The sequence below is a fragment of the Natrix helvetica genome (assembly GCF_964273705.1).
Source record: "Natrix helvetica genome assembly, chromosome: 2".
In the NCBI taxonomy this organism is placed as follows: domain Eukaryota; kingdom Metazoa; phylum Chordata; class Lepidosauria; order Squamata; family Natricidae; genus Natrix; species Natrix helvetica.
Window position 1 is genome coordinate 184,221,503 of NC_138552.1, and position 24,686 is coordinate 184,246,188.

Sequence of the window (24,686 nt, forward strand, 5' to 3'; positions counted from 1 at the left end):
GCCTTGGAGGGGGGGGGGGATATCACAATCGCCCCAAGCGGCAGGAGTGCCTCAGAATCTGGAATCTAGTTGTTTTTTTAAAAAAAAAATAGGAATAGGGAGGCTTCTCTCCCTTCCCCAATCTTTCCCTGCGCAACCTTCCTGCGCCCTTTGCGGTCACACCAAAACCCGCCGAGCCGCTGTTTCGCGAGTCGAACTTCGGCGTTTCGCCTGGATTGTTGGAAACAGCGTTTTCCAGACGGCTTTGCCTGGGAAAGAACGAAGGAAGTCGACGGAAAGTAAACCTTCCTGCGTCGCCGGCTTTTTGAAGGAAGAAAACGTCTTCGTGTCGTTCTGATCCGCAAAGTCAGGGCAGCGCTTTTGAGGTATTGATATTGTCGCCACTTTCCTGCCCGCACCGTTCTGAGTCTGTGGCGAGGAGAGGGACCGTGATGTTTGGGCAGGAAATGAATAGATGCGCCGAAAACATCTGACGCTCTTGGTCAGGCCGTTGGCCCCGACCTTAATTCTGCTAATACTGGAGGCTTTCAAATTTCAAGGTTGCTGGGCAGTGAAAACCCGCGGTGTTTTTTTTTTTAAATACTGTACAGCCGCCTGCAGCCTGATCTTCCCTAGCGACTTTCATATATGACAACGCCTTCGATACTGCAATTGCTTTATGGCGTTCCTCCACTTCAAAAACCAAAAAAGGTCATTTAAGTCAAGCCTCTGCAAAATCCAATAATATGCTCTGAATCAATTATCTTTGGAACCGGGGGGAGCTAACAGGTCCTTTCTGCTTTCTGAACTTTCACCTACCCCGTCGATGGCGGTATTGCGTTTCTAACGTCCTCCTCCCTCCGTATAAATACTTATGGACAGGTGTATTAATAGAAGGATGGTATGCAGGCACGCTTCCAATTTTTGGGCAGCTTTTTCTCCATAGTGAGCGTTCTTTTAGACTTAAAACAGAAATACTACGCAGAATGCAACTCGGCATTTTATAAACTTCAGTTACTAAGGAATACTGTACTTTGTGTTACGATAAGGATGCTTTTCTCACGTTGTCTCGGGGCTTTTAGAGTTCGAGGGAAAATGTGCACAAAGTCGTGCGCAGAACTTGATCACCACACTGGGTGAATGGATAAGGCAAAACCTCGAAGAGACATCCAGGCATGCAGCCGCCCCCAACGTGAGGAGTTAAACTTTACATGGTGGTGGTGGGGCTTTAAGGCAAATTTGTCTCTTCGTTCTCAAAAGATGGAAGCCAAATAATATCAGACGTGCCTCCTTTCTTCGTTGCGCAAGGTTCAGGCAGCAATGGTTCCTTAAACCGAAAAGAAGCCCAAACTGCCCTAGCTGCAGCAAGAAACAGTCCCGTATTTAGATGGAATACATCCCCCAAAGTATCTTCCATCAGCCGGTTAATTTTTTTTAGTTCTCCCAAATCCTTTGAAGGCTCTTTATTTTCACTGGCAAAGAAGAGCGCAGACGTTCTTCTTATCTAGTTTCACCATGACCCCTGGTAATACGAAGACGTTTAGTTAGCCACCTCGTTCCTCTATTTCTGGTAAGTAAAAACGTTTTAGATTTTTGGTCTCTCCGCCTCATCTTTTTAGATTTTCCTCTTGCTGCCCTCCAGCCTCAATAAACCTTTAAATTCTTGGAAAAGCCGCGCTCTTTCTTCCTTCGAATGAAAGATTCGCTTCTTTTGAATGGAAGTCCCGTTGAATTCCGAAAGCACTTATTTCTTAAGCAAACGTTCCCGAAGCTGGGCTGAGAGACCTGAGTCCCGAGCCTCAGGATCATTTAGCTCTTCTTGCTCCCACTTTCCTGCGCGCTATTTGGTTGCGTGAAAAGCTCCGCCGGAGAGGAAGCGAGGAGGGCGGGAGGAGGAGGAGGAGGAGGAGGTGGGGCGAAAGCTGAGCAAGGCGACCCAGCACCAGAATCACCGAAGGGGAGCTGGTGGTTGAAGCTGCCAGAGGAATGCCGCCATAAAGAACTTCAGCCCTCCTTCCACCCGGAAAACGAGAACAGCGCTGTGAATTAACGCGTTGCGCGGAGATGTTCTCATGGCAGGAAGGTACCCTGTCCACTTAGAACGGGGCGTTAGGAAAAGAAATGTGCGCCTTTTCCTCTCCCTGCAACAAACTCTTACGCAATAACCTGGGAGTAAATAGGCCCCTTTGGTTAGTCTGGAGGGCCTTTCACTGTTTGTTCAGACTGCCTGTCGCCAGGTTTAAACCAACAACGGACAACCTTGTGATTTCGTTGGTGAAAAAAACAAAACCCGAACATTCAGGGCAAATTAGAGCACGGCGAGAGGGACGGGAAGCGAGTGGCAGAATATGACTGGACCTTTCAAATGTTGATCTGGCTTGAGAAACGGGCAGTGGGTATTTTCCAGGGTGGCCGAAACTGATATTTCGGGATTAATCCTTTTCATGTCCAATACCGTACACGTGTTATTTTTTTAATAAGTGCGTACACAGATGGGCAGTAGAAGGCGAGCGATCCCGAGCACCATGCCAATCAGCGGGACTCCTGTAAGGAAGCGGTCTTCGAAGGAGGTCCGTTGTTACGTCTTCAAAGGATCGGAGGCCATTCCGGCGCAGCGGAAAAGGACGGGGAAAGCTCGCATGGAAAAGTAAGACTCGCTGGGCTGCCTTCGAGGTGAACACGTCCAAGGCTGGACTGCCAGCATTCCCGGGAGCGTCCGACCGTCATCAGAGGCGGTGCACTTGTCATTAATGCCTCCCAGCCCGGTCCCTCCACCCCTTCTTCGCCCGTGTGTTGCCCTGAGATTCTGTTGGTGAATTTGGAGCTTTTGGGGGAGATAGACTGTTTCTCCCCCCTGTAATTCGTCTGTTAAAATGTCAATTCCACCGTAGGGTGAAGGGACTCGCAGGTAAAGCCTGGACTGGATAAGCACTCCGAACAGCTGTCGGCTATCAAGGAGGGGTTTTAACGGCAATTTCTGACCCAGCATTTTCCCCTCCAGTCTTGTTTTCCGCCTCTCCTCCTGCCGGAAGGAAGAGATGCTCCGGTGCTTCCTCTTCGCTGGCAAATTTCATTTCGCCTTTCCAGTCTCTCTCCCGCCTCCTGGAGAACGATCGGTTGCCGAGGGAGGTTCGCCTTGGATGTTGAGCTTGCAATCTGACCTCTTATTTAGGAAGTCATCAATCACATCCCCTCCCCCGGAACGAGACGGCGGTCGAAACTGCGAAAGCGCCATCCCGCTCCCTCCATTACCAAACTCCCCCCCTCCCCGCGTACCGCTTCCCTAAATGCTTTGAAACGCTTGACTGCCTCGCATCCTGAACCGAATTGAGATGACACCGCGTTTCCGGTGGGGCTTCCCTAATGGACGACTTACAGACCCGGCAAAGGCGACTCTAGTCCCGGAACAGGCTTAATTGACCGATCCTACAACAAGGCAGGGCCGTAATAAGCAGCTTCAGAATATGAGTTGTGCAAAGTATGCCACGCGTGTTTTAATGCTCGTTTATCGTTCGAAGAGTTGGCCTGTTCTCAAAAGAGGCTCCAGTGCTATGATTTATTATTCTATGATATTCCACAAAGAGACAAAAAACATTTCCTTTCCCTTCCAACAAGACATAAGACCGAAAAGGGAATAAAATGGCAAACACTGCAATGTAATTCACACGGAAGATGGCTATTAAAGAGTGGTACCCCAAATAATTGATCTACGTTTTAGGAAAACGAATTCGGAATTAAACTGGGAGGGGGGAGGGATCCTAATAATTAAACAGGGTTCTTATTCACGGGATGTGTCTCCAACAAGCCTCGCCGATCGTTCGTCTGAGATGATTTAATTTGGATTCCTGCACCTAGCAAGGGAGTGGACTCGATCTTAGTGATGGATTCATTACCAATTCTATATACGGTACATATACACTCACAGGGTAGCAAGATCCATGAAGTTCAGATAGATTTACTTAGGGGATGAGCGCAGGCCTCCGCAGCCCAAATTCTGCGCGTGGTCAATGGCAAGGAAGGGGGCTTACTTCCAGGTAGATGTGTGCACAGGAAGAAGCCAGACTGCGCCCCCTTCCCGTCACCGATTCCAAACGGGACACGACCAGCAAGCTCGCACAAAGATCCAAAGCCCATCTCCCAAGCCAATCAATTTAAAGTGCAGAAACGATCCCCAAGTTAAATTAAAACAAAAATACCGAATGCCGCTTAGGTTTTTTTTTTTAAAAAAGCTCTTTATCGCCCGATTTGTGAATCCGCTTCGGCAGCGCTTCCCACTTCCCGGGGTTCCGCCGCCGTTACGAAAGTGCGCGGAGCGAAGGGCGATTTCTTTTGCACGCGTGTCCTCAAAACAAACAACAACAACAAGCTTTGGCTCCGGGGAGAGCGCGCGCTACTCATGCCTCGCGCGAGGCAGGCCGGCGGCCTTTGCGTCCCGACAAAGAATTTCCCCACCCTTCACCAGCGTCAGACGGATCTACGTAGAGAAACGTGCCAACTCGTGGCACGGGGAGCGGATTTTCAAATTTCGTTGTTGGTTTCATCAATTATTCCGGGCCTGTCAGGGCCGTTGGAAGCACCGATTGGCTATTCCTTCCTTCTTTTTTTTGCCAACTTCGCCCCCCCTTTCCCCAAAATCCCCTCAACTCGGAAGACCCGAGGTGAAATTAGTAGTAGAAGGCATGTAATTGGGCGAGTCACGTGCAACGAGGGCTCAGAATCCCAGCCAGAGCATGGACGGCTCATAGCCCGGGCGGTGGGGGCGGGGCAGCAACAAGCCCCCCCCCCAAAACCCAAGAGAGCAGGGACCCCTAGACTGCCAAAGCGGGAGAAACCGCTCAAAATCAAGATGTTAAGCTAATTCCGGAGAACGTTTCTCCCGACCAGGAAAGGGTGGGAGCGGGTGTACTTTTCCGCCTCGCTACTTTGGAACAGAAGGCCTGTAAAGCAACATGGCCGAAGGTTATTCCCCCCACCCTTTTTCCCGGGTTGCTTTTTTCTCCCCTTTCTCCTTTGAAACATCGCTTCGCTTTCCTTCTCCCTCCCGCCCCGTCCCCCTTTTTTAAAAAAGGGAGAGCCCTTTAACTTTCGTTTTAGGGCGATTTAAAGGACAGCTCGCGTTTTAAAGGAAAAACACGACAAACAACGGCCACGAAATGGGAGGTGAGGGAGGGGGGAATCCTATTGTGGCCGAGGTCTCCTCTGTGGTGCTCTGCGCCGCCCACCGCCGATTCCCCCGAGTTGAAAAGCCTTCGGAGGGACCATTGTTCCTATGTGATTGAGCAAGCAGTCGCTGAAGGCAGAAAGGGAAGGGGAAAGTTTTACACACCTGCCCCCCCCCCCCTCCACAGAGCCGCTCCATTGGGCTGTAGTAAGAATCGTCCCAGCGTACAAGAAAGGGGAGGGAAATGAGAGAAATGAGCCCAGTTGGAAAATAACACCCGGCGCTCGTGGCCGCTGGATGGGCTGTTCCAAGCGGTTGTGCAATCGCCTTCTTCCCTCGGCTCGGTCGCCCCCCCCCCTCACTCCTCGCCCCTCCTCGCTCCCTCCCTCGCCAGCCGAGACTCATTCGCCTGCGAATTCCTCTGGGGAGGGATGGGATCGGTGCTCAACCAGCAGTATCCAAGTAAAGTATCGTTTTCTGGGGTGGTTTATGTGGCTGAAAGATGGAGTTAAAGGGCAGGATCGCACGTATGTACAGAACAACGTGGGGTGGGCTGGACTGCTGCTGCCGCTGCTGCTGCTAGTGCTACTACTGTGTGTGAGAGCCTGTGTGTGCGAGTGGCGGGGAGTGTATGAAAAATAGAGCCTGACTCACAGCAGATGCTCCCTTTCCCCCTCGGAGATGCCCTTCAGCGTTGCATTTTTATTATTATTATTTCTTTCGAAACGCAGTTTATTTCCTCCTACGAGATCCGGGCGTGGGTGTGATTGAAATGTTGGTACGCTTTGAAAACAAAATTTGTGGGTCGGAAGGGAAGGGGAAATAGCTCGGTTTCGTAACGTTGAAAGTGCGTGTATGTGCGCTTTCCGTCCTTTTCTGTAGCAATCGCTCTTCTGCTGCCGCCAAGGAGATGTTGTTGGAATTTAATTCCCGGCTTGTGTGTAAGAGATAGGGTGTGTGTGCGTGTGTGTGTGTGCACGCGCGTGTGTATATTTACGTAGTTTTCTTGTGCTTTTTTTCCGCCATCCCTCTCCAAATCAGCGGGGGCGCGTAAAAGTGGAGATGAACCCGGGAAATTACCGGAACAAGAAGAGGAAGAAGAAGAGGAGGAGGAATCCCAGGTTTTGCACGGAACAGGCCATTGCAAGTGGTTTAATGTGAGAATGGGATTCGGATTTATTTCCATGCTCAACCGCCAGGGAAGCCCTTTGGAGTCTCCTGTTGATGTCTTTGTACACCAAGTAAGCACTTTTTGTTACTTAAATTCTCACCTCTCCCTTTTGCTAAAATTAATCGATGCTAGTTCCGTTTAAGATTGCTTCTGTTTCATATGACCCAAACAGTGTTTGCATAAATATATATATTGTGCCTGTTCTGTTAGGAACTAATTTCAGATGGCCACGGCAACAGTCCCATTGAAATCAGTGTATTGAGAAAATATCTTATTAGTTAATAAAATCTAATAAAGTACCTTTTCAATAGAAAATTGTAGTAGAAAGCCTTGGGATGTTTTTTTGTTTTGTTTTTGTTTTGCTTCCTGTGTAATTCTAGAGGAATTTTGTAATCTATTAGTCATCTGATAAATTACTCTTTACTAAAATTTGAGCAAGAGAAAATCAGGTGTAAACCCTGCAATTTTGTGCATGTTGAACTTAAAGATTCCTCACCCCCCCAAAAATAGAACTTATTTAGAAAGAAAATATTATAAACTGTTACTTTTTGAGATAATACAGTGAAATATAAATAGTACTTGTGTTGGTCTGCTATTTGGAAACAAATGGGTCTCATACTGTAGAACATGACATATCAAAGCCTAATTTATGTTCAGGTATGTGATAACCTGTGAGACGAAAATATCTTTTATAGATCAACAAGACTGCTCAGTCTGTAAGGCCTCAAAAGTTTAGAAATGCAAATGTAAAAAGTGATATTATCGTACATATTGGTGTACAAATAAAGGCATTATTCCTTTAGCATGTAAAAATCCATTATGACTGTAAAAACAAATAACAGCATAAAATGTTACTTCAGCTAACTATGTTTGACACATGTGTGCCTTTCACTTTCTTTTAGGATTATCTAAATCCTAAAAACCAGGAATTAAATTTTGAATTGTACCATCGCATAGTTAGCTCAGGAAGAGAATGAAACACATGCAAATTTCTGAAATTCCTAGGCACATTGTTAAATTCCTTTTTATTTTATTTTAAATCATTGTATGTAGGAAGACCTGGGGGTTTGATTAGGTATATCTGCAAAACCTCAATAATGTTTCATGTGAATACATCTGTTATTACGTGTGGGGGTCACCTAGCAAACATGTGTGTGTGTGTGTGTGTGTGTGTCAAGTTTGCTTTCTTTTTTATTTTTCTGGCTTGAGCAAAATTTTAAGATGATCTGTTGTGTGTGGGGTTTTTTATTATTAATTTGGGTGATGGGTATGGAATTCATGTGCAATAGAACAAGGTAATAAAACCAGTAATTTCAAGTTTAAAAATATCTTCTGATGTAATATTTTCACTGAATTCAGTGGAAATGTTTTGGAATAACCGGTGAAAGAATTACTGTTGCTGCTTCTCAGAATATTTACTTTGCTTTTCCCATTTAGTAACAAAATTAATATCACTTTAATGAATTGTAAATACAGCATCTTGAAACAAAATTAATATTTAACTATAAATATGGAGAATAACTGAAATGAAATAACTGATTTTTTATTTACATGAATTTTTTTGATTTAATCTACAACCTTCATAGAGTTTCAGTGCTGATTTCTAATGGCACCTGGAAATCAAACTCCACAAAATCTGTTAAAATAACATTTATATAACAGACACCTGTAGTTTGATTACTCAGACATTGTCATGTTGTAACGTGCTGCGTATCTTGCTAGGCTTTTGGCTTCCGTGTTCACATGTTCATAGATTTTAAAAAAGTAAAAACAAAATATTGGGGGAGGGGAGAATTGCAATGGTAAAATCTGGAGAAGAAACCATCTTGTCTGCTCCATGCACACTTGCATTGGTCAGTTTGGTTATTGATAGGTTGCAATAATTAAATAAAACTATGTAATGATGTAGACTTGGAATTTTTTTAAGCTTCTTTTCTATATTCTCCTTTCATCTACAAGTCTCTGAGAAAGTGCGATGTTTTAATGTAAAATAAATAGTGTACAAGTCATGATCAATCCCATTTCACAGATTTGGACTGTAGAACTGTAGCAGATTAGATAAGTTTTCTGTACATATGTATTTTTGCAACTTCCGAGTTGAAACATTTTATAATCAAAAGATAACGGCTATTAAAACATTCTAGTCAGAATTCTTCAGAGAAGGTAATTTGGACTTGCACACACACACACACACACACCTGCATACCAGCATTTCCAGTAACATTGATTAAATCTTAACTTCTTGAAAGAGTGTTAATTATTTTGTAGTCAGTTCTAGCTATCCCACAGTTTAACTGCGCTGCAGAAATTCATCTGAAATGAAAGGGCGGTATTGAGTATTATTGTTTTCAGCAATACAGGCTGATTTCACTTCCATTACTGCAGTGGCCTCTCAACCTTTTGGGCATCAGGGACTGGTTCGTGGAGAGGTTTTTCTTTGGACCAGAGGAGGCACAGTTTCTCATGTTGCCTGCATCCTACGGATTGGGCTTTGCTTGTTTATGTGGACTGGTTGCTGGTATGCTGTGGACTAGTGCTGGTCCATGGACCGGGGGTTGGGGACCCCTGCATTACTGTACAAATGGGTTACAAATGATAGCAGAAAAAGGGGCCCTAAAGCAGGGGGGGCAGAAGATCACAAGGAAAGGAAGAAGCCATGAGCAGCTTGTAGGTCTCTTTAGGAGTAAAGGAGGACCATTATCTGATTAGAGAAAGACTGAAACTCTCTGAGCAAGTAAACTTGCCCCTTGCCTGCCTAGGTCACTATTTGAGGCCCCTTTTTTCTGAAACAGACTAACAGCTATCCTTGTTGCAAACCTTTTGGCATCTCTGCCTGACTCCCTGTTTTTCCATCTGTGTATTACTGGTGTGGAGTTCTGATTGTTCTTGTGCCTCCAAACTGCATTCAGTGCTGCATGTCATCAAAGAGGAAACCTCAAGATTTAAGGGCGCCATGCTGCAGTCTGTATGTGTGCTGGGAAAGGCTGCTTTTTTACTGACAAACTGCTTGTGTGGCTGATTTTACTGGAGCCACTGTTGAGGAATGTGTCTGAGTTGAGCAGGACAGAAAATGGCTTCAGGAGCCAGTATTAGCAGAAGGACAAATTTGGGAGAGCTTTCAACCTGGCCATTGTAGGAAAATAAAGACAGGCTGCTGGTTGGCCTCCTTTCCTAAAAATCTAACCAAGGAAGCCACATTCTTTTGAACATCTAGGTTATAGATCTCTCTTTTGAATGCCAAGCCAATTGCTGCTAAAATATCTACCAATCACCACTTAATGTTAAATGGTAACTCCAACCTGGTATGTATAAGGGAGACTTAACTCCATGCAGAATTGCCTCTGCCAGATGGGGGGCAATGGAGTTTAATAAATTGAAGGTAAAGAGAGCACTTCATCTTACTCAGTTCTCCACAGTTCTCTGTAATGTAACAGGCTAGATTTGGACAGCAAGGTTGGGAACCTGGGTTTGGGAGCAAATAATTGTTGGTTTATAGGGATTCCAATTTTGCTAACAAGAAGTTGTCTCATTCTGCCAATTTTGAGTTCCTACCCTGTTTTCCTGAAAATAAGCCCTCCCTAGATAATAAGCCCAATCGGGCTTTTGAGCTCACGCGCTATAATAAGCCCTCTCCTGAAAATAAGCCTCCCCCAAAATATTGCAACACAGCAGCAGCCATGAGGTGACCACGCTCACTGCTTCCTGCACCTCAAAAATAATAAGACCTCCCCAAAAAGAAAGCCAAGCGCTTACACGGTATCACTGTTGGGACAGTTTTCCTGCTGATAACTGTTATTGTATCAGCTATCCTGCTTCATTCATACTTAGAACTAGTTGGGGCAATTTTAGAGGTGACATTATATTGCAGTTTGTAAAATCCTTTAAAAGTTTGAAATATGCAAGTGGACATGAGACACCCCTATGTTTGACTTATTAAAGCAGCTGTGTCTTTCTTTGAGCTTGCACAGAATGAAATGTCTATGCATGCACAGGCATGTGAAGAAGAAGCAGTTTGGAATAATTTAATAATTTAAAGACATGTTTCATATATCTCCCATGTGTTCTGAAACATCTATTTTGAAAGATTTACACAGTTCTGAAAGGTTGTCCTAGGTTTTTCTGGAATCATGTACATATATGGATCAGGCTTGGATTTTCTTTTTTTTTTCCCCTTGGAAATGTTGAGACTATTTTAATCTTTGGTCAACTGAGCACATAGTTGACAAGGACTAAAAAGTAAAAAGATCAAAGGCTTGAAAGCTGCCCATTCCAGTCGGTTTAAGTAGAAATCAAATTGAATGTTACATATTTTAGGGTTTTTTAAATTTATGAATGTATAAACTGCCTCAGTGAAGGTGATACTTAAGTATCATAGAAAAGCTACACCCAATGCTACAATAACAATAAAATACCAATATAGGAAACAAAAGCAATGCAAAATTCAATTCCAGTTAAAGTAACAATTCATATAACATTCCTGGAACCAAGCTTTAGAATAATTTCAGTTTTTCCAAATAGGTGTTGAGAAACAGAAAAGACAATTAACACATGAAGAGGAACTTGTGGAAGGAACTTACATCTACCATTTGCGGTCATTTGCTTCAATTGTCTTTTTAAATAATATACTGGAATTGTGAGGCAAGAGATGAAGACAAGACAATTTATCTGAGCTTCTTCTTTCCCAACTCTTTGTAATAGGTAAATGCTCCCAAGATAATTTCATACATGTTCAATCTCAACATTAATGATCAAAATTCTAATTTATTTCCTCTTGATACCAGGAGACTATCTACCCCAGACTCGTAAAAATGGCTTGCAGGCTGTCTGCCTAGCTATCTAGCCATATCTTTATATAACACTGTGTGTGTGTGTGTGTGTGTGTGTGTGTGTGTGTGTACACATTTACATTTACACACACACATATATACATACATACCACATCTGTACTTACATACAGAGTGTGTGTGCGTGTGCTGTTTTTCTGTTTGATTTTAATTTTATGTTAGCTGCTTGGAATTGTCATTGTGAGATGGGTGGTCATATAAATTAACATAAACAAATTCAATATTCAAAATCCACTTTACGCAAACCTATAACAACATACAATTTAGAGTCAATTGCAGCATTCTCTCTTTTCTTTTACTTCCTGGCCGGTGGGGTGGGGTGGTCCGGGCTATTGTTTTTTAGTTTAGCTTAGTAAATTATGGGTTATGTAATGTATTAACAAATTACTATGTCAAGATGTGGTTTGCTTTGCAAAGTTATACATTTCCATTTCCCAGGAATTCATCCCATGACAATTGTCTTTCCATAGCTCCATGGTTTCCATTTGCAGTTTTGCTATGACTCTCTATTAAATGCATGTATAAAACAGTTAATTCAGTAACCACCTGGAATCAAACAAAACACAGGGCAACTTTCAAATAACATTGAGTAGGTCATCTCTTTTTACAGTTTCTTTTTGTTGCAACTCTTTCCAGTTTGCTAGTACAATATTCATTGCATTCTCTTTATATCCCCCAAAGTTATGTTTTAGTCCATGTTTCTAATTAAGTTGAGGTGATAAATATTAGTGTGTGATCAAAACACAAAATTTCCTCAGACTGAAATTCTAAACTTCTCTCTTGTATGTTGCAATAAAAGCAGTTCGCTTACCCCTTAATTAGATGATCAAATAACAAAAGTGTCTCTAGAGAAACATATTCCCTCTAACAATCTACTCTGGGGTTCTTAAAACAAGCAATTGTATACAGTTGGCCATTCTGAATCTAATGATAGAGTGGGCCATTAGCAGCCCCCACATTTTCTTTTTGTGACCTACAAACCACCTAAAATCATGATTCCTAAAAACAGACCAGATTTTCCTGCTTATCTGAGATGGGAAGCAGATAAAAACTGTACAGTAGGTTTCTAGGGAGTTTTCCCCCCCTAAAATAAAACCTGTCAAATTTCCAATAATAAGCAGCCTTGCTAACATTTATGATGTGACCCTTTCTTAAGCATCACGATCTGCACTCTGAAAAGTTAAGTGACTTTTGTTCATCAAAGCATAAAGTAATATTGGACAAAATTCTAAATCAGACTTGTTTGTTTTGCTCTATTTCACTGTATTAATGTTTTTTTACCTTTTAATGCATTTTCAAATAGTAACAGTGGTATTTTGACTACATATTGAATGATTGATTATAAGTTTTGATGTTCAAAATTTAGGAAATGTGTGTTAAGTAAAGGATAGAACAAAAGTCTTGTTTAATTTATTTGTTTTGTAAAAAGGAAGTTGCATATTGATATTTATTGCATCATTAATGGTATATATAGGAAGGGGAATGAGGTTTCATTGCAACAACTTGTCTTACCACAATAAGAGAATTGCGGTCTTCTTAATTATTTACAAATGATAATTGTTTTTACACATGTGTGTTTAGGTAAATTGTTTTAACTCAAAGGTCTTTTGCAGTTTTACTGTCTTATTTTATCAGAGTCATGTGGCTCATATAATGAATATTTACCATGCTACAAATTAACAAGTCTGACTACAGCCTATATAAATGCATTAAGGTTTACATTTTATTGATTTGTAATAGCAGTGCTGCTTGAATGAAGTCCTAATTTTCAAAATAATTATTCCAGCATTGCAAGTGTAAACCTCTGAATATAAATTGGTGATCAGTGATATATTGATAGAGCAACCTTTCCCATCTTTGGCTATTTCATGGCTATTTCAAGTCTGGATCCCGCTAGACTAGTTTTCCTTTTGAATAAATCTCTCCCACTAATGTGTCCGAACCCCATCATTGGTTAGAGCTCTCATGTTTGAGGTTCTAGAATCCAGACCATTCTGGAACTGGTGGATTTCTTCTCCGTCAATCAGAGTTGAGGAAAAAAGTTGGGTAAGAAACAGAAAATGAATATTCATGTATTCAATTATTGGAATATGGACAAGGCTGTAAAGAAGGATAGATAGATGGATGGATGAATGGATGGAATAGATATAGATATATTGATATATCCTTCTTCACAGCCTTGTCCATATCCCAATAATTGAATACATGAATATTCATTTTCTGTTTCTTACCCAAACCTGTGTTCACCTTCCTCTTCCTATTTTCCCACAATAACAACCCTGTGAGGTAGGTTGAGGGTGAGAGAGAGTGGCTTCCTCAAAGTGAGTCAACTGGCTTTCATGGTTATGGCAGGACCTGAAATTACCGTCCTCTGCTTTCAAGTAGACCAAACTTATCTCTCTTATCCTTCTCCCCCTCTTTCATTTTTAGTCCTCTCTTCCCAACATATTTTGGAAAGGGACCATAGATATATCTTGCATTTATTTATAAGTTCATTTAAGCTTAACAGTGGATGCTCTGCTCATAAGTTCTCCCAATTATTGAAAAAACAAGTATGGAAATCAAATCCTTGTCGTATGCTTCTGGGATTTGTTTTATTTTGTTTCATTTGTCTTCTTTTATATATTGTGTTGGGTTTTGCTGCCTTGGTATCAATGTTGACTCCTGGTGATTGTCTGGAGGAGTCCTTGTAGTTTTATTGGCAAGATTTTGCAGAAGTGGTTTGCCATTGCCTCTTTTTTGGGCTGAGAGAGAGGGACTTGTCTAAGATCATCCAGTTGGCTTTATGCTTAAGGTGGGGACTAGAACTCCCAGTCTCTTGGTTTCTACATTAATACTCCAAACTGACTCTGGTATTTCTCTTAATTACTCAAGTATAATGGCTGAAAATTAAAAATAATGGCCTTTATGGATAGAATAAGAATGTTATCTTCTTTACATTCTTTCCAAGCTTTCTGAGAAAAAAATGAAGTTCGTCCAATTTTATGCAATCAGTCTTGCATTTGGCACAAGAGAATATTGTTTATTATGTATCATTTTTATTTAATGTGGTCAATTTCCTGCAACATAAAAGGTTCTCTCTTTTTTTGGCTTTAACATTCAAAATGCGTCTACAAAAAAAAGAGAACGATCAAGGTCTTGCAAAATTCACAAATATGATTGCTTGAGATCTTACATGGTAGCTCAAAAACCAGCACCAGAATTTATTTTCACAAATAAATCTGTTTAATGCATTAATGATGATGCTCTCTGAGGAAATATTTGATACTAGAAAAAAAAAGGCCAGGTATATATGCATAGGATGGGAAGCAACAGACTCAAACTCAACCCCTCCAAGACGGAGTGGCTGTGGATACCGACGCCCCGGTTCAACCAGTGGGTTCCATCACTGGCCATTGGGGGCGAACAGCTGACCCCCGTGGAATGGGCGCGCAATTTGGGCGTCCTCCTGGATGCCCGGCTGTCGATTGATGACCATGTGACAGCCGTGGCCAGGGGGGCGTTCCACCAGGTTCGCCTGGTGCGCCAATTGCGCCCCCTATTGGACCGGGACGCCCTTCACACAGTCACCCATGCGCTTGTGACGTCCCGCCTGGACTATTGCAATGCTCTCTACATGGGGCTCCCCTTGAGATGCACCCGAAGGCTGCAGCTGGTCCAGAATGCGGCCGCGCGGGCAATCATGGGATGTACCAGGTACTCCCATATAACACCTCTCCTGTGCGAGCTGCACTGGCTACCTGTGGCTTTTCAGGTGCGTTTCAAGGTGTTGACTATCACCTTTAAAGCGCTCCATGGCACAGGACCTAGCTATCTGCGGGATCGCATCCTACCCCATACATCTCTGCGACCAATTCGCTCTCACAGGGAGGGACTCCTCCGGGTGCCGTCCACTAGGCAATGCCAGGGGGCGGCGCCCAGGAGTAGGGCCTTCTCTGTGATGGGCCCGACCCTTTGGAATGACCCCCCCCCCCGACATCAGAACTACTACCGATCTCCGCTCCTTCCGCAAGAAACTCAAGACCCACCTGTTCCAATTAGCTGGCCTGGCCCAATCGTAGTTTTAATTTTCAATCCTCCTGGCCGGTATTTTAAATTTTAAGGGGTTGTCCTTTTAAACTGTTTTTAATTTTTATTATCACTGTACAGACTCTATATTTAATTTGTTTTTTAAAAGGGGTATTTAATATTGTTATTGTATATACGGTTTTTAGCTTTTGTCTGTACACCGCCCCGAGTCCCTTCGGGGAGAGGGGGCGGTCTATAAATTCAATAAAATAAAATAAAATAAATAAATAAATAGATTTTTAAATTTAAATGGAAAAAATAAGTGTTTGGTTTGAAATTAATATTTATGATAATATTGTAGGTTCAGGCTTAGTTGTCAAGGTTCTTCTCCATTCACATATTGGGTGAGGTCTTGCAATGCTACCATCATCTGAAACTTAGTAGTACCCCAATCCCTAGAAACTGGTATTCAAAATCGAAGTGGCAAGAATGCAAACTGTTTCATTGTAGAAAAATACTGTAAAGGAGAAATCCAAGCTATTGTCTCTATTTTGGTCTACATTATCTATGGACTGCTTCCCAGTTCCAGTTAGCTCCTTGGTCAATATCCTAACATCTGATCACTTGCTTGCTAATTAGGTTAATAAATTAAGTTGCACAGGAAAAGTGCTCCTCACAGGGAAAGGTGAAGAAGTAAAACCCAATAAAAATACTTTCAAGTTTATTGATGTGAACTCAGACTAGTGAGGGATTCAGAACTCTTTAAAGGCAATTGGGACTTCAAAGTATTGTCAGTTTAGCCAATTCTTTCTTAACCCATCAATTTGATAAATGGTGGGAATTTTTGTTAAGTAACTCGGTTTAAACAAAGTTAACCAGGAAGTGAATATGTGTTTGTTTCTGGGTCATATCCCAAAGCTTGGCGTTTTGGGTATGTTAAATAATTAGAAATATGAGAATCTTCATCATGCAAAAAGTCAAACTGCTGACCCATTTATAGTTCAGAATTATCAGTACTATTTCTTCTTCTTCTTGAGCTGCATCTAGGGTCATGAAGGATTGATCGGGGGGGGGGGTCTGCCATTAAGCAGTGGCCACTTTCAGGATTTATAACTGGCTTCAATATCTATTGAGAAGTATGTGCAAAAGGCTGCAGGAGTGGTGATGAAACTAAATATATACCAGCTTTGCTGTAGGAGCACAGGTGTCAAACTCGCACTGTCACGTTGCCATTGTGTGATGTATCATGTTTTTTTTTTCCCTTGTGGAGCTGGGGTGGGTGTGGCCTGTGTGTAACTCATCCAGCCTGCGGGCTGCCAGTTTGACACCCCTGCTGTAGATGTTTTGGGAGAAGTCAACAGCAGAATAGATAGCTATATCCTCTTTCGGCTAACGAAAGTACAGTTATCTTTCTGTCTAAAAATGTTCCATTCTAATCTGTCAAGTCTAAGAGATTCAGAATTAAGTCTATATATCCCTTCCCCCACCCCCTCAGTCTCTCTCTCACACACACACTAAAATCTAAAAGATAATAAGTTGAAAAAAATATACTCTCAAATAAAATCAAGCGCAAATTAAAAACAAAATACCAGTAGGTTTTGACAATTGGGAACACCTACACACATTCCTACATTAGGGATGTAACCCCCCCCCCCCCGCCTCAGTCTCAGATTTCAGTATGCAAATGAAACATCATTGCAGGCTCCATATATTTTATATGGATTCCCTCTAGCACCCTGATCTTTTTTACTGCCAGCTTCTGGAAATGTTACTTGGTACCCCTCTCATTTCTGTGTCAGGCATTTTTCTATCCATTTCATGGACATGCCATTTTGATGAAAAAGTATTACAAACTTTATATCCCATATCAACAGTTTGGCTATTAAGTATTGTAGGTAGACAGAACTGTCTTCCACAGGCTAAAAGTCAGCCATATTGAGTAAAAGTGTTTGTTACATGAGTTTTTCAGTATAAATCTTCCAGGAACAACTGTAGTGTGTCCTGTACTTCCTTAATGGCAATGTGTGTGTATAGGTAGTCCTCAAATTATGATCCCAATGTGCACGCACACATATTTGCAAACTGGTAAGTAAGTGAAAACCATCTGTGAATTAAAAGCTTGGTGTGAGCTGCATCTGCTCTTTCTAATAGAAAATAGGTTTTGTACTCAGGATGGGGAAGGGAAAATAGCTTTCTCTCTTAACCCTATTAAATATTTTTCTATTATTTGTAAAGTATCATACTATTAACAAATACAGTCATAAATCCCAATTGCTTCTCTGCAATACCTCCACTTTAAAAACCAATTCAGTAATGGCTTTGCTTAACACTTGGGGAATTCTTTATTTACACAATTGCACATGGTTTTATTTTATTGCTTTGTGCAAGAACCTGGACAACTCATGTGAGCTGCATGTTTAAGTAAAATCTGTTGATTGTGTGGGAAAAGGGGGCATTTTAAAGTTATTCAGATAAACTGAACTTTGTGAGGATTGAATTAAATTGTTTGTGTTACTAACACCTCAAAGCAACAATTATAAGGTATTGCTTTGTTGATTAATCTGTGTCACATGAAAAGAGTTTGTTGTACAAAGCAGATGACCCTAAATCTATATACTGGAGGAACATCTAGTACTGCTGATCTTTTATGCTGGGATTTTGTGTACTTCTTGTTGTTAATTGTTAAACCAATTAATTTTTGGTTTGACTTTGATATTTATTTGTGTATTTATTTATCTATGCATAAATAAATATGTATTACTTGCTTACTTGAAATAACTATATTGAAATAGACAACCAAGCCTAGAGAGCACCAAGTATCCACAGTTCAACCTTGAGCTACATGTATTCTCCTCCATTAGAAACCACTGTAGTCAACTACCAAGACTGAGAATTTTAAAACGGTACTCTTCATAATATGTATCAATGTTTACTGCATTAGAAATTAAAACCGAGAAATTTTAGAATGTTGATTCATTTGACTTCACAAACCTCTTGAATGTATTTCAGGGACCTCCAGAGATCTGCAAACCATAGTTTGAAAAACATTGGCGTAGAGTAAAGCATTAGTGGAAGATTAAAATTTTAACTTTCCCTCAGTTAAAAATATCACACAAAGAAAATGTTGTTGTTGTTGTTGTTTTAATGAAATATCTTTTACTTGATGTCAGGAAGCATGGCTAATTCAAAATATGCCAGCACATAGTAAGGAAACGATCATGGAAACTATCTTCATTGTCAGTTCATAAGATCTAGTAGGGCACTTAGCAGAGGTGGTATTCTGCCAATTCACACCGGTTTGGACGAACCGGTAGTGGCAGTGGCAGTAGTGCTGACGCCATCACCGTTTCGGCTGAGCCAGTAGTGGCGGCCAAGCTGACGTCATCACGCATGGGCAGAAAGTCCTGCACATGCCCAGAAGTGTGTGCGCTCCCACTACTGAACTGTTAGCAAAGAAAATAGGATTTCATGCCTGGCACTTAAGCTTGTACTTGTGAAGTCCAGTCCTGTGCAGGTTTCTAGACACATTTCTTGAGAATTCATCGAGAGTATTTTGAGATCAAGCCTGTGTAGCGGTGCATAGCTGTGTGCATTCATTTAGCTACATAGTGTCTTTAATCAAAACTAGCTTCTAGTATTATGGTAATTATCTGCGGGATCGCATCCTACCCCATACATCCCTGTGGCCGATTCGCTCTCACAGAGAGGGACTCCTCCGGGTGCCGTCCACTAGGCAGTGCCAACGGGCGACGCCCAGGAGTAGGGCCTTCTCTGTGATGGGCCCGACCCTCTGGAATGACCTCCCCCCCGACATCAGAATAACCACCGATCTCCGCTCCTTCCGTAAGAAACTTAAGGCCCACCTGTTCAACTTAGCTGGCCTGGCCTAACCGTAGCTTTAATCTTTAATCTTTCTAGCCTGTATTTTAAATTTTTAGGGGTAGGTTTTTTAGGTTGTTTTTAAATTTTTATTATTGTACAGCCTAACATTTAATCTGTTTTTAAGGGTATCTAAGATTATTTATTTTGTACATGGTTTTTAGCTTGCTGTCTGTACACCACCCCGAGTCCCTTCGGGGAGAGGGGGCGGTCTATAAATTCAATAAATTCAATTCAACTCAATTTAGATATCAGAGAGAGTGTGGTTGATGTCCTGGATTAAAAGCAGAGAGACCTGAGTTTTAATCCTGTTTAGGCCAGAAGCCAGTTGTGGGACTATGGGCGAGTCATGCTCTCAGCCCTAGGAAAATGGCCTTGGCAATCAACTTCTGAAAATGTTGCCAAGAAAACTGAATAAATGTATTCATGTTGTTGTCAGGTTTCAAGACTGAATTAAAGATCCAAAATCCCAAAACGCTGGAAAATAAAACAAACTAGGCAGTCATATTCTCTCTTCTATTTCAATGCTATATAACATAAGATGAAATCAGTGTTTGTTTCCTATGGATGGAACAAACAAATCACTCAATCCCGTTGAGTGATATTTTTTCTTCTGTCTAGAAATCCTTTAAATCAGCTACAAGAGTTTCAGAGACTCCAGAACAGATTTTGTAGGATATTGGATGCTGCAGAAAATCCCATTGCCTGAATGTGTTAACACATATTTTACTTATATTCACAATTCACACACATCTAGAAAACATTTTCATGCATGTTTCTGTACCCTTGACCATTATTACAAATCCTATGGTTCCTTTTGGTCAAGATAGATAATACTTACAAACTTCCCATGAATTTCTAGAGCCCCATCAAAGTAGATTGTTTTTCTCTGTCCCAAAATATAAGACCAATGATACTTTGGAGTTCTGCTAACAAGCATATTTTCAAAAATTAGATGAAGAAGTTTATATGATACAGTAAATCTTCTTTAGAAAACTTTCATTCTGGATCAATCTATGAAACAATCAGTTAAATTGATACTTCCCATTTCTTTAACAAAGTAACATCTCATTTATAGAAAGGTTGAAAAGAAAATATATATAATTGGAATATCACTGTTTAAACTATACTGTATTATTTATTTATTTATTTTATTTTATTTTATTAGACTTATAAGCCGCTCCCTCTCCTCGAAGGGACTCGGGGCGGCGTACAATAAAAAACACATCACATGTTGCACGGAGGAGGTATAAAAAACTCACAACATCAATTATTACAATTCATAAAATAACACAGTAACAATAGAGTTAAAAAACATTAAAATACCCTAAAATTTAAAATTGCCAGGGGGATTAGAAGATAGAGCTATAGTTGAGCCAGGCCGGCTAGTTGGAACAGGTGGGTCTTGAGTTTCTTGCGGAAGGAGCAGAGATCAGTAGTAGTCCTAATGTCGGGGGGGAGGTCATTCCAGAGGGCTGGGCCCATCACAGAGAAGGCCCTGCTCCTGGGCGCCGCCCTCTGGCACTGCTTAGTGGATGGCACCCGGAGGAGTCCCTCTCTGAGAGCGAATTGGTCGCAGGGATGTATAGGGCAGGATGCGATCCCGCAAGTAACTAGGTATCTCACACCTTATTATAAAAGCAACCTCAGGAGAACAAAATCACTATCCAGTATCTTTTATTCTGCTTCCATTCTGTATCTGTAAGGCTTAGTTGAGATTAAAAGGGTAAATATTTCCCTGTCCAGCCTTGGCTGACTCCAGTGGTCATCTCTGTTTCTTGGCCAAGGAAACCAGCATTGTCTGAAGACATTTTCTGTGGCTAATAAGTCATGTGGCTAACATGGCTAAATATTAAAGGTGCACGGAAAACTGTTACCTTCCTAACAATGTAGTACCTATTTATCTACTTGCATTTGAATGCTTTTGAACTGCTAGGTGGGCAGGAGCAGTAATGGGAGCTCACCCCATTACGCAGAGCTTCGGTCTCAAACCCAGGCTGTCAGCTTTCCAGTTGACAAGTTCAGCGTCTTTAACCGCTAAGCCATTACTCCCGCTTAGTTGAGATTAAATGAATATTAGCTCTTCCTTATTCATTTTGACATTAATGAAGGCATTGAGAGTTATTTTCCGAAGGAATTTTGCAGGATTAGCCAGGATTGGGTATTGTGATGTCCAATTGGCCTCGAGACAGAGTTAATTTGAAGCCATTCCTCTGTGCTCCTTGCTTCTGGTTCCCAGTTTCAACTCTGTCTGGCCGAAGAAAGACAGGTTGCTTTTGGTTCCTGATTCTTCCAAAAACAATCCAGTGCCATCCTGCAAATTCCTTCTCCCTGTCTTCTTCCCCTTGCCTCCATCTGATACCTGGAAGACTCCCCTTGGTGTGGCTTGCTCCCGGCTGCCGGTAAGGGATTTAAAAATTGCTTCTTGGGGCTTTAGAGGCAAGGCACCATTACGGCGGTCATTTTGGGGCCTCAATTCCTGCGGGCCGCATGGGCTGGAGCAGAGGCTACTACGAAGCCTTGTTTTCATCCCTGCCTTCCTGGGTGGCTATCCTTTCTGCAGCGGCGCAACGGCAAGGCCCTGCAGGCCCAGATCGATACCAGGAGGTACCATGCGGGCCGCATGGGCTGGAGCAGAGGCTACTACGAAGCCTTGTTTTCATCCCTGTCTTCCTGGGTGGCTATCCTTTCTGCAGCGGCGCAACAGCAGGCCCAGATCGATACCAGGAGGCCCGGAGCGGCACAGGGCAGCAAGAACCACGGCAGCTGCGCGGCTTGCAAAAGAGGCCAGAAAGATCTACCAGAGGCTGATTTCGTCACGGGGAGGCCGTGAGTGATTGGGGTAAGCTGTTTTTTGGTCGCTGCTGTTTCTGGTGGGCTGAGCCTGTGGGCCCTGACCTGGTGCCATGGCAGATGCAGAGGAGAGGCCGGATTTGCCCCCCCCCCCCATTGTCTCCTGGGCAGGACAAGAAGGCGGAGCTGACCCTTCGTAAAACATTCCAGTCTTGTGCGTGGGCCATCAAGGCAGCTGCCTCAGCATTGTTCTTCAGCTGCACGGCTATCCTTTGACTACAACAGATGCAGGAATGGAGTCCACCTGAGGAGGTGCGTACTCATCAAGATCTCAACAAGCTGGTTGCTGTTGCTCAATTCTCTGCGGATGCCACTCTGCATGCCATGAAGTATGCCCCATGGGCAATGGCAGCCTTGGTGATCTCCCGAAGTCTCCTGTGGCTGAGTGGGTGGCAAGCAGAGAACAAGGCAAAGTGGCACCTGGCATCATTGCCTTATTCCGGGGGATCCCTTTTCGGTACCCCATTGGACCCAATCCTTATTGAGGACAAGAATAAAAAGAAGTTCATGCCTACTCCCACAAAGAAGTCAGAGTAAAAATCTGTGCCTTAACTTTTGGAAGCAGTCCTATCATCAGTCAGATCAGGAGGCGCAGCACAGCAGGTATTTTCTGATATCAGATAGGCAGTCGGATAGGCACTACACCAGGGATAGGCCTAGGTTCCAACCACAGGGGAAGAGGCCCTTCCAGGGGGGAGGTGGCTGTCTCTACCGCCGGGGCAGATAGGTCAATAGTGACCCCACCCATAGGCGGCAGACTGCTTCTGTTTGCCGACGCCTGGGCTGAGATTACCACTGATGCCTGAATTCTGAATACCATCAGATTTGGCCTGTGCCTAGAGTTTCTCTCCATTCCACTGAACCACTTTTCGGTCGCCAAGAGTAAAGATAAACGCTCTCTCATGAGGCAGGCGATCCGACAACTCCTAGAGATTAGGGCGGTGGAACCGGTTCCACCGGACCAAGTGGGGTCAGGTTTCTATTCCAACCTCTTTGTCGTTCTGAGAGTTCGGGGGGATGGAGGGCAATTCTGGATCTTAAACTGCTAAATTTTCACTTAGTCTATAGAAGATTCAAGATGGCATCGCTTAAATCCATCTTGGAGGGGGTCAGGCGCAATGACTTCATGGCCTCCATTGACCTGATAGAGGCTTACCTCCATATCCCTATCTTCCCTGGCCACCTTAAGTATCTCAGGTTCTCCTATTTAGGTAGCCACTACCAGTATAGGGCCCTACCATTTGGCTTGGCATAGGCGCCTCGGACCTTCACTAAGGTCCTAGCCGAAGTGGCGACTTACCACCGTGAGCGCTATGTCAGAGTCCAATGCTATCTCAATGACATCTTAGTCCAAGCAGCATCGTTTGAGCGGACGAGGGAGGATATTTCGTTGGTGGTATGCACACTACAGCAGTTAGGTTTTTCAGTTAACCTAGATAAGAGTTCCCTCGTTCCCACCACCAGGATTCCTCACCTGGGGACCATCATAGATTCCAGGTTGGGAAAGGTGTTCCTGTCCCACGACCGTAAAGTGAGTTTGTTAGCTTTAGTTAGACAAGTTAGAAGTCAACATTTTGTTCCTGTAGTGGTGCTCTCCAGCTTGCTGGGGAAATTCATTTCTTGCATAGACGTGGTGCCTTGGGCTCGTCTACATGCAAGGCCGCTCCAGTGGCATCTCCTGCCACATCAGAGATCAAACCAGCAATTCCAAGGAAAAGATTCCAGTGACACCACAGGTGCAGTTGTCATTGAGGTGGTGGCTCTCCCCAGCGCTACACGAGGGCTGCGTTCAGGGAGCCGGAGCGCCTCATCCTGACAACGGACGCCAGCTTGTACGGATGGGGAGCTCTCTTGGAGTCCCTGATAGCGCAGGGGCGTTGGACCTGGTTGGACCTCCAACACAATATAAATTGGCTGGAACTGCGAGCGATTCACTTGGCATTGCGGCACTTCAAGGACCATGTTCGGGATCGAGACGTCTTGGTGCTGACCGACAATGTGGCAGTGAAGGCCCACATCAACCGACAGGGTGGCACACACTCCAGGGCTCTTCAAATTGAGGCAATGGCACTCGGCGCATGGGCGGAGAGGCATCTTCGATTGCTCAGGGCGGAGGACATCACAGGAGTGAACAACCATCAAGCCGACTGGCTCAGTCAGGCCACGGTTGACCACGGGGAGTGGAGCGTTTCTCAGAAACTGTTCCAGGCCATCTGCTCCAGGTTTGGCCATCCGGAGGTGGACCTGTTTGCCACACCCCAGAATGCTCAGGTGGATCGTTTCTTTTCTCGGTTCCCGGCTTGGGGGACAGAGGGAGTCGACGCATTTCGGATTCTGTGGCTGGAGGGCCTGCTCTACGCCTCCCCTCCCCTTCCCCTTCTCCCTGGGGTAGTTTGGAAAGTGATATCAGAGAAGGCGGAGCTCATCTTAGTGGCACCCTACTGGCCGCGCCGGGCGTCGTTTGCAGACCTAATGTGCCCGTCAGTGTCACACCCATGGAGGATCCCGGGGAGGGATGTAGACTTCAGACAGGGGAACCTGGTGCATCCTGAGCCTCAGTGGCTGCTGCTAGCCGTGTGGAGATTGAGCTGGAGCGCCTAAGGGCTTCCCAGCTTTCACAGAGGTGACTCCACAATTGAGGCTTCACGCAAGGGTTCCACCACTAGGATTTATGATTCCACCTGGCAGGTCTTTGCAGAGTGGTGCTGGGTCTCGGGAGCGATTCCTCGCGAGGATTCGGTAACACACATCTTGGAGTTCTTCCAAGATGGATTGGATAGGGGGCTCTCAC

At 43.4% G+C, this 24,686-nt stretch overlaps 1 protein-coding gene across 10 annotated transcripts in view; it reads left to right on the forward strand.

Annotated features, from left to right (window-relative positions):
- The window catches only part of LIN28B (lin-28 homolog B), a 103,921-nt gene that overhangs the window by 13,207 nt on the left and 66,028 nt on the right, over positions 1-24,686 (forward strand). For 4 of the 10 annotated variants that reach the window (XM_081940636.1, XM_081940642.1, XM_081940637.1 and 1 more), the window contains exon 3: positions 6,182-6,381. In XM_081940636.1, the coding sequence (XP_081796762.1) occupies positions 6,182-6,381 (200 nt within the window). Of the gene's footprint in view, positions 1-4,702; positions 4,939-5,467; positions 5,668-5,895; positions 5,915-5,971; positions 6,094-6,181; positions 6,382-24,686 lie in introns of those variants that run through there. The other 6 variants (XM_081940641.1, XM_081940638.1, XM_081940640.1 and 3 more) reach the window with 6 other exon arrangements.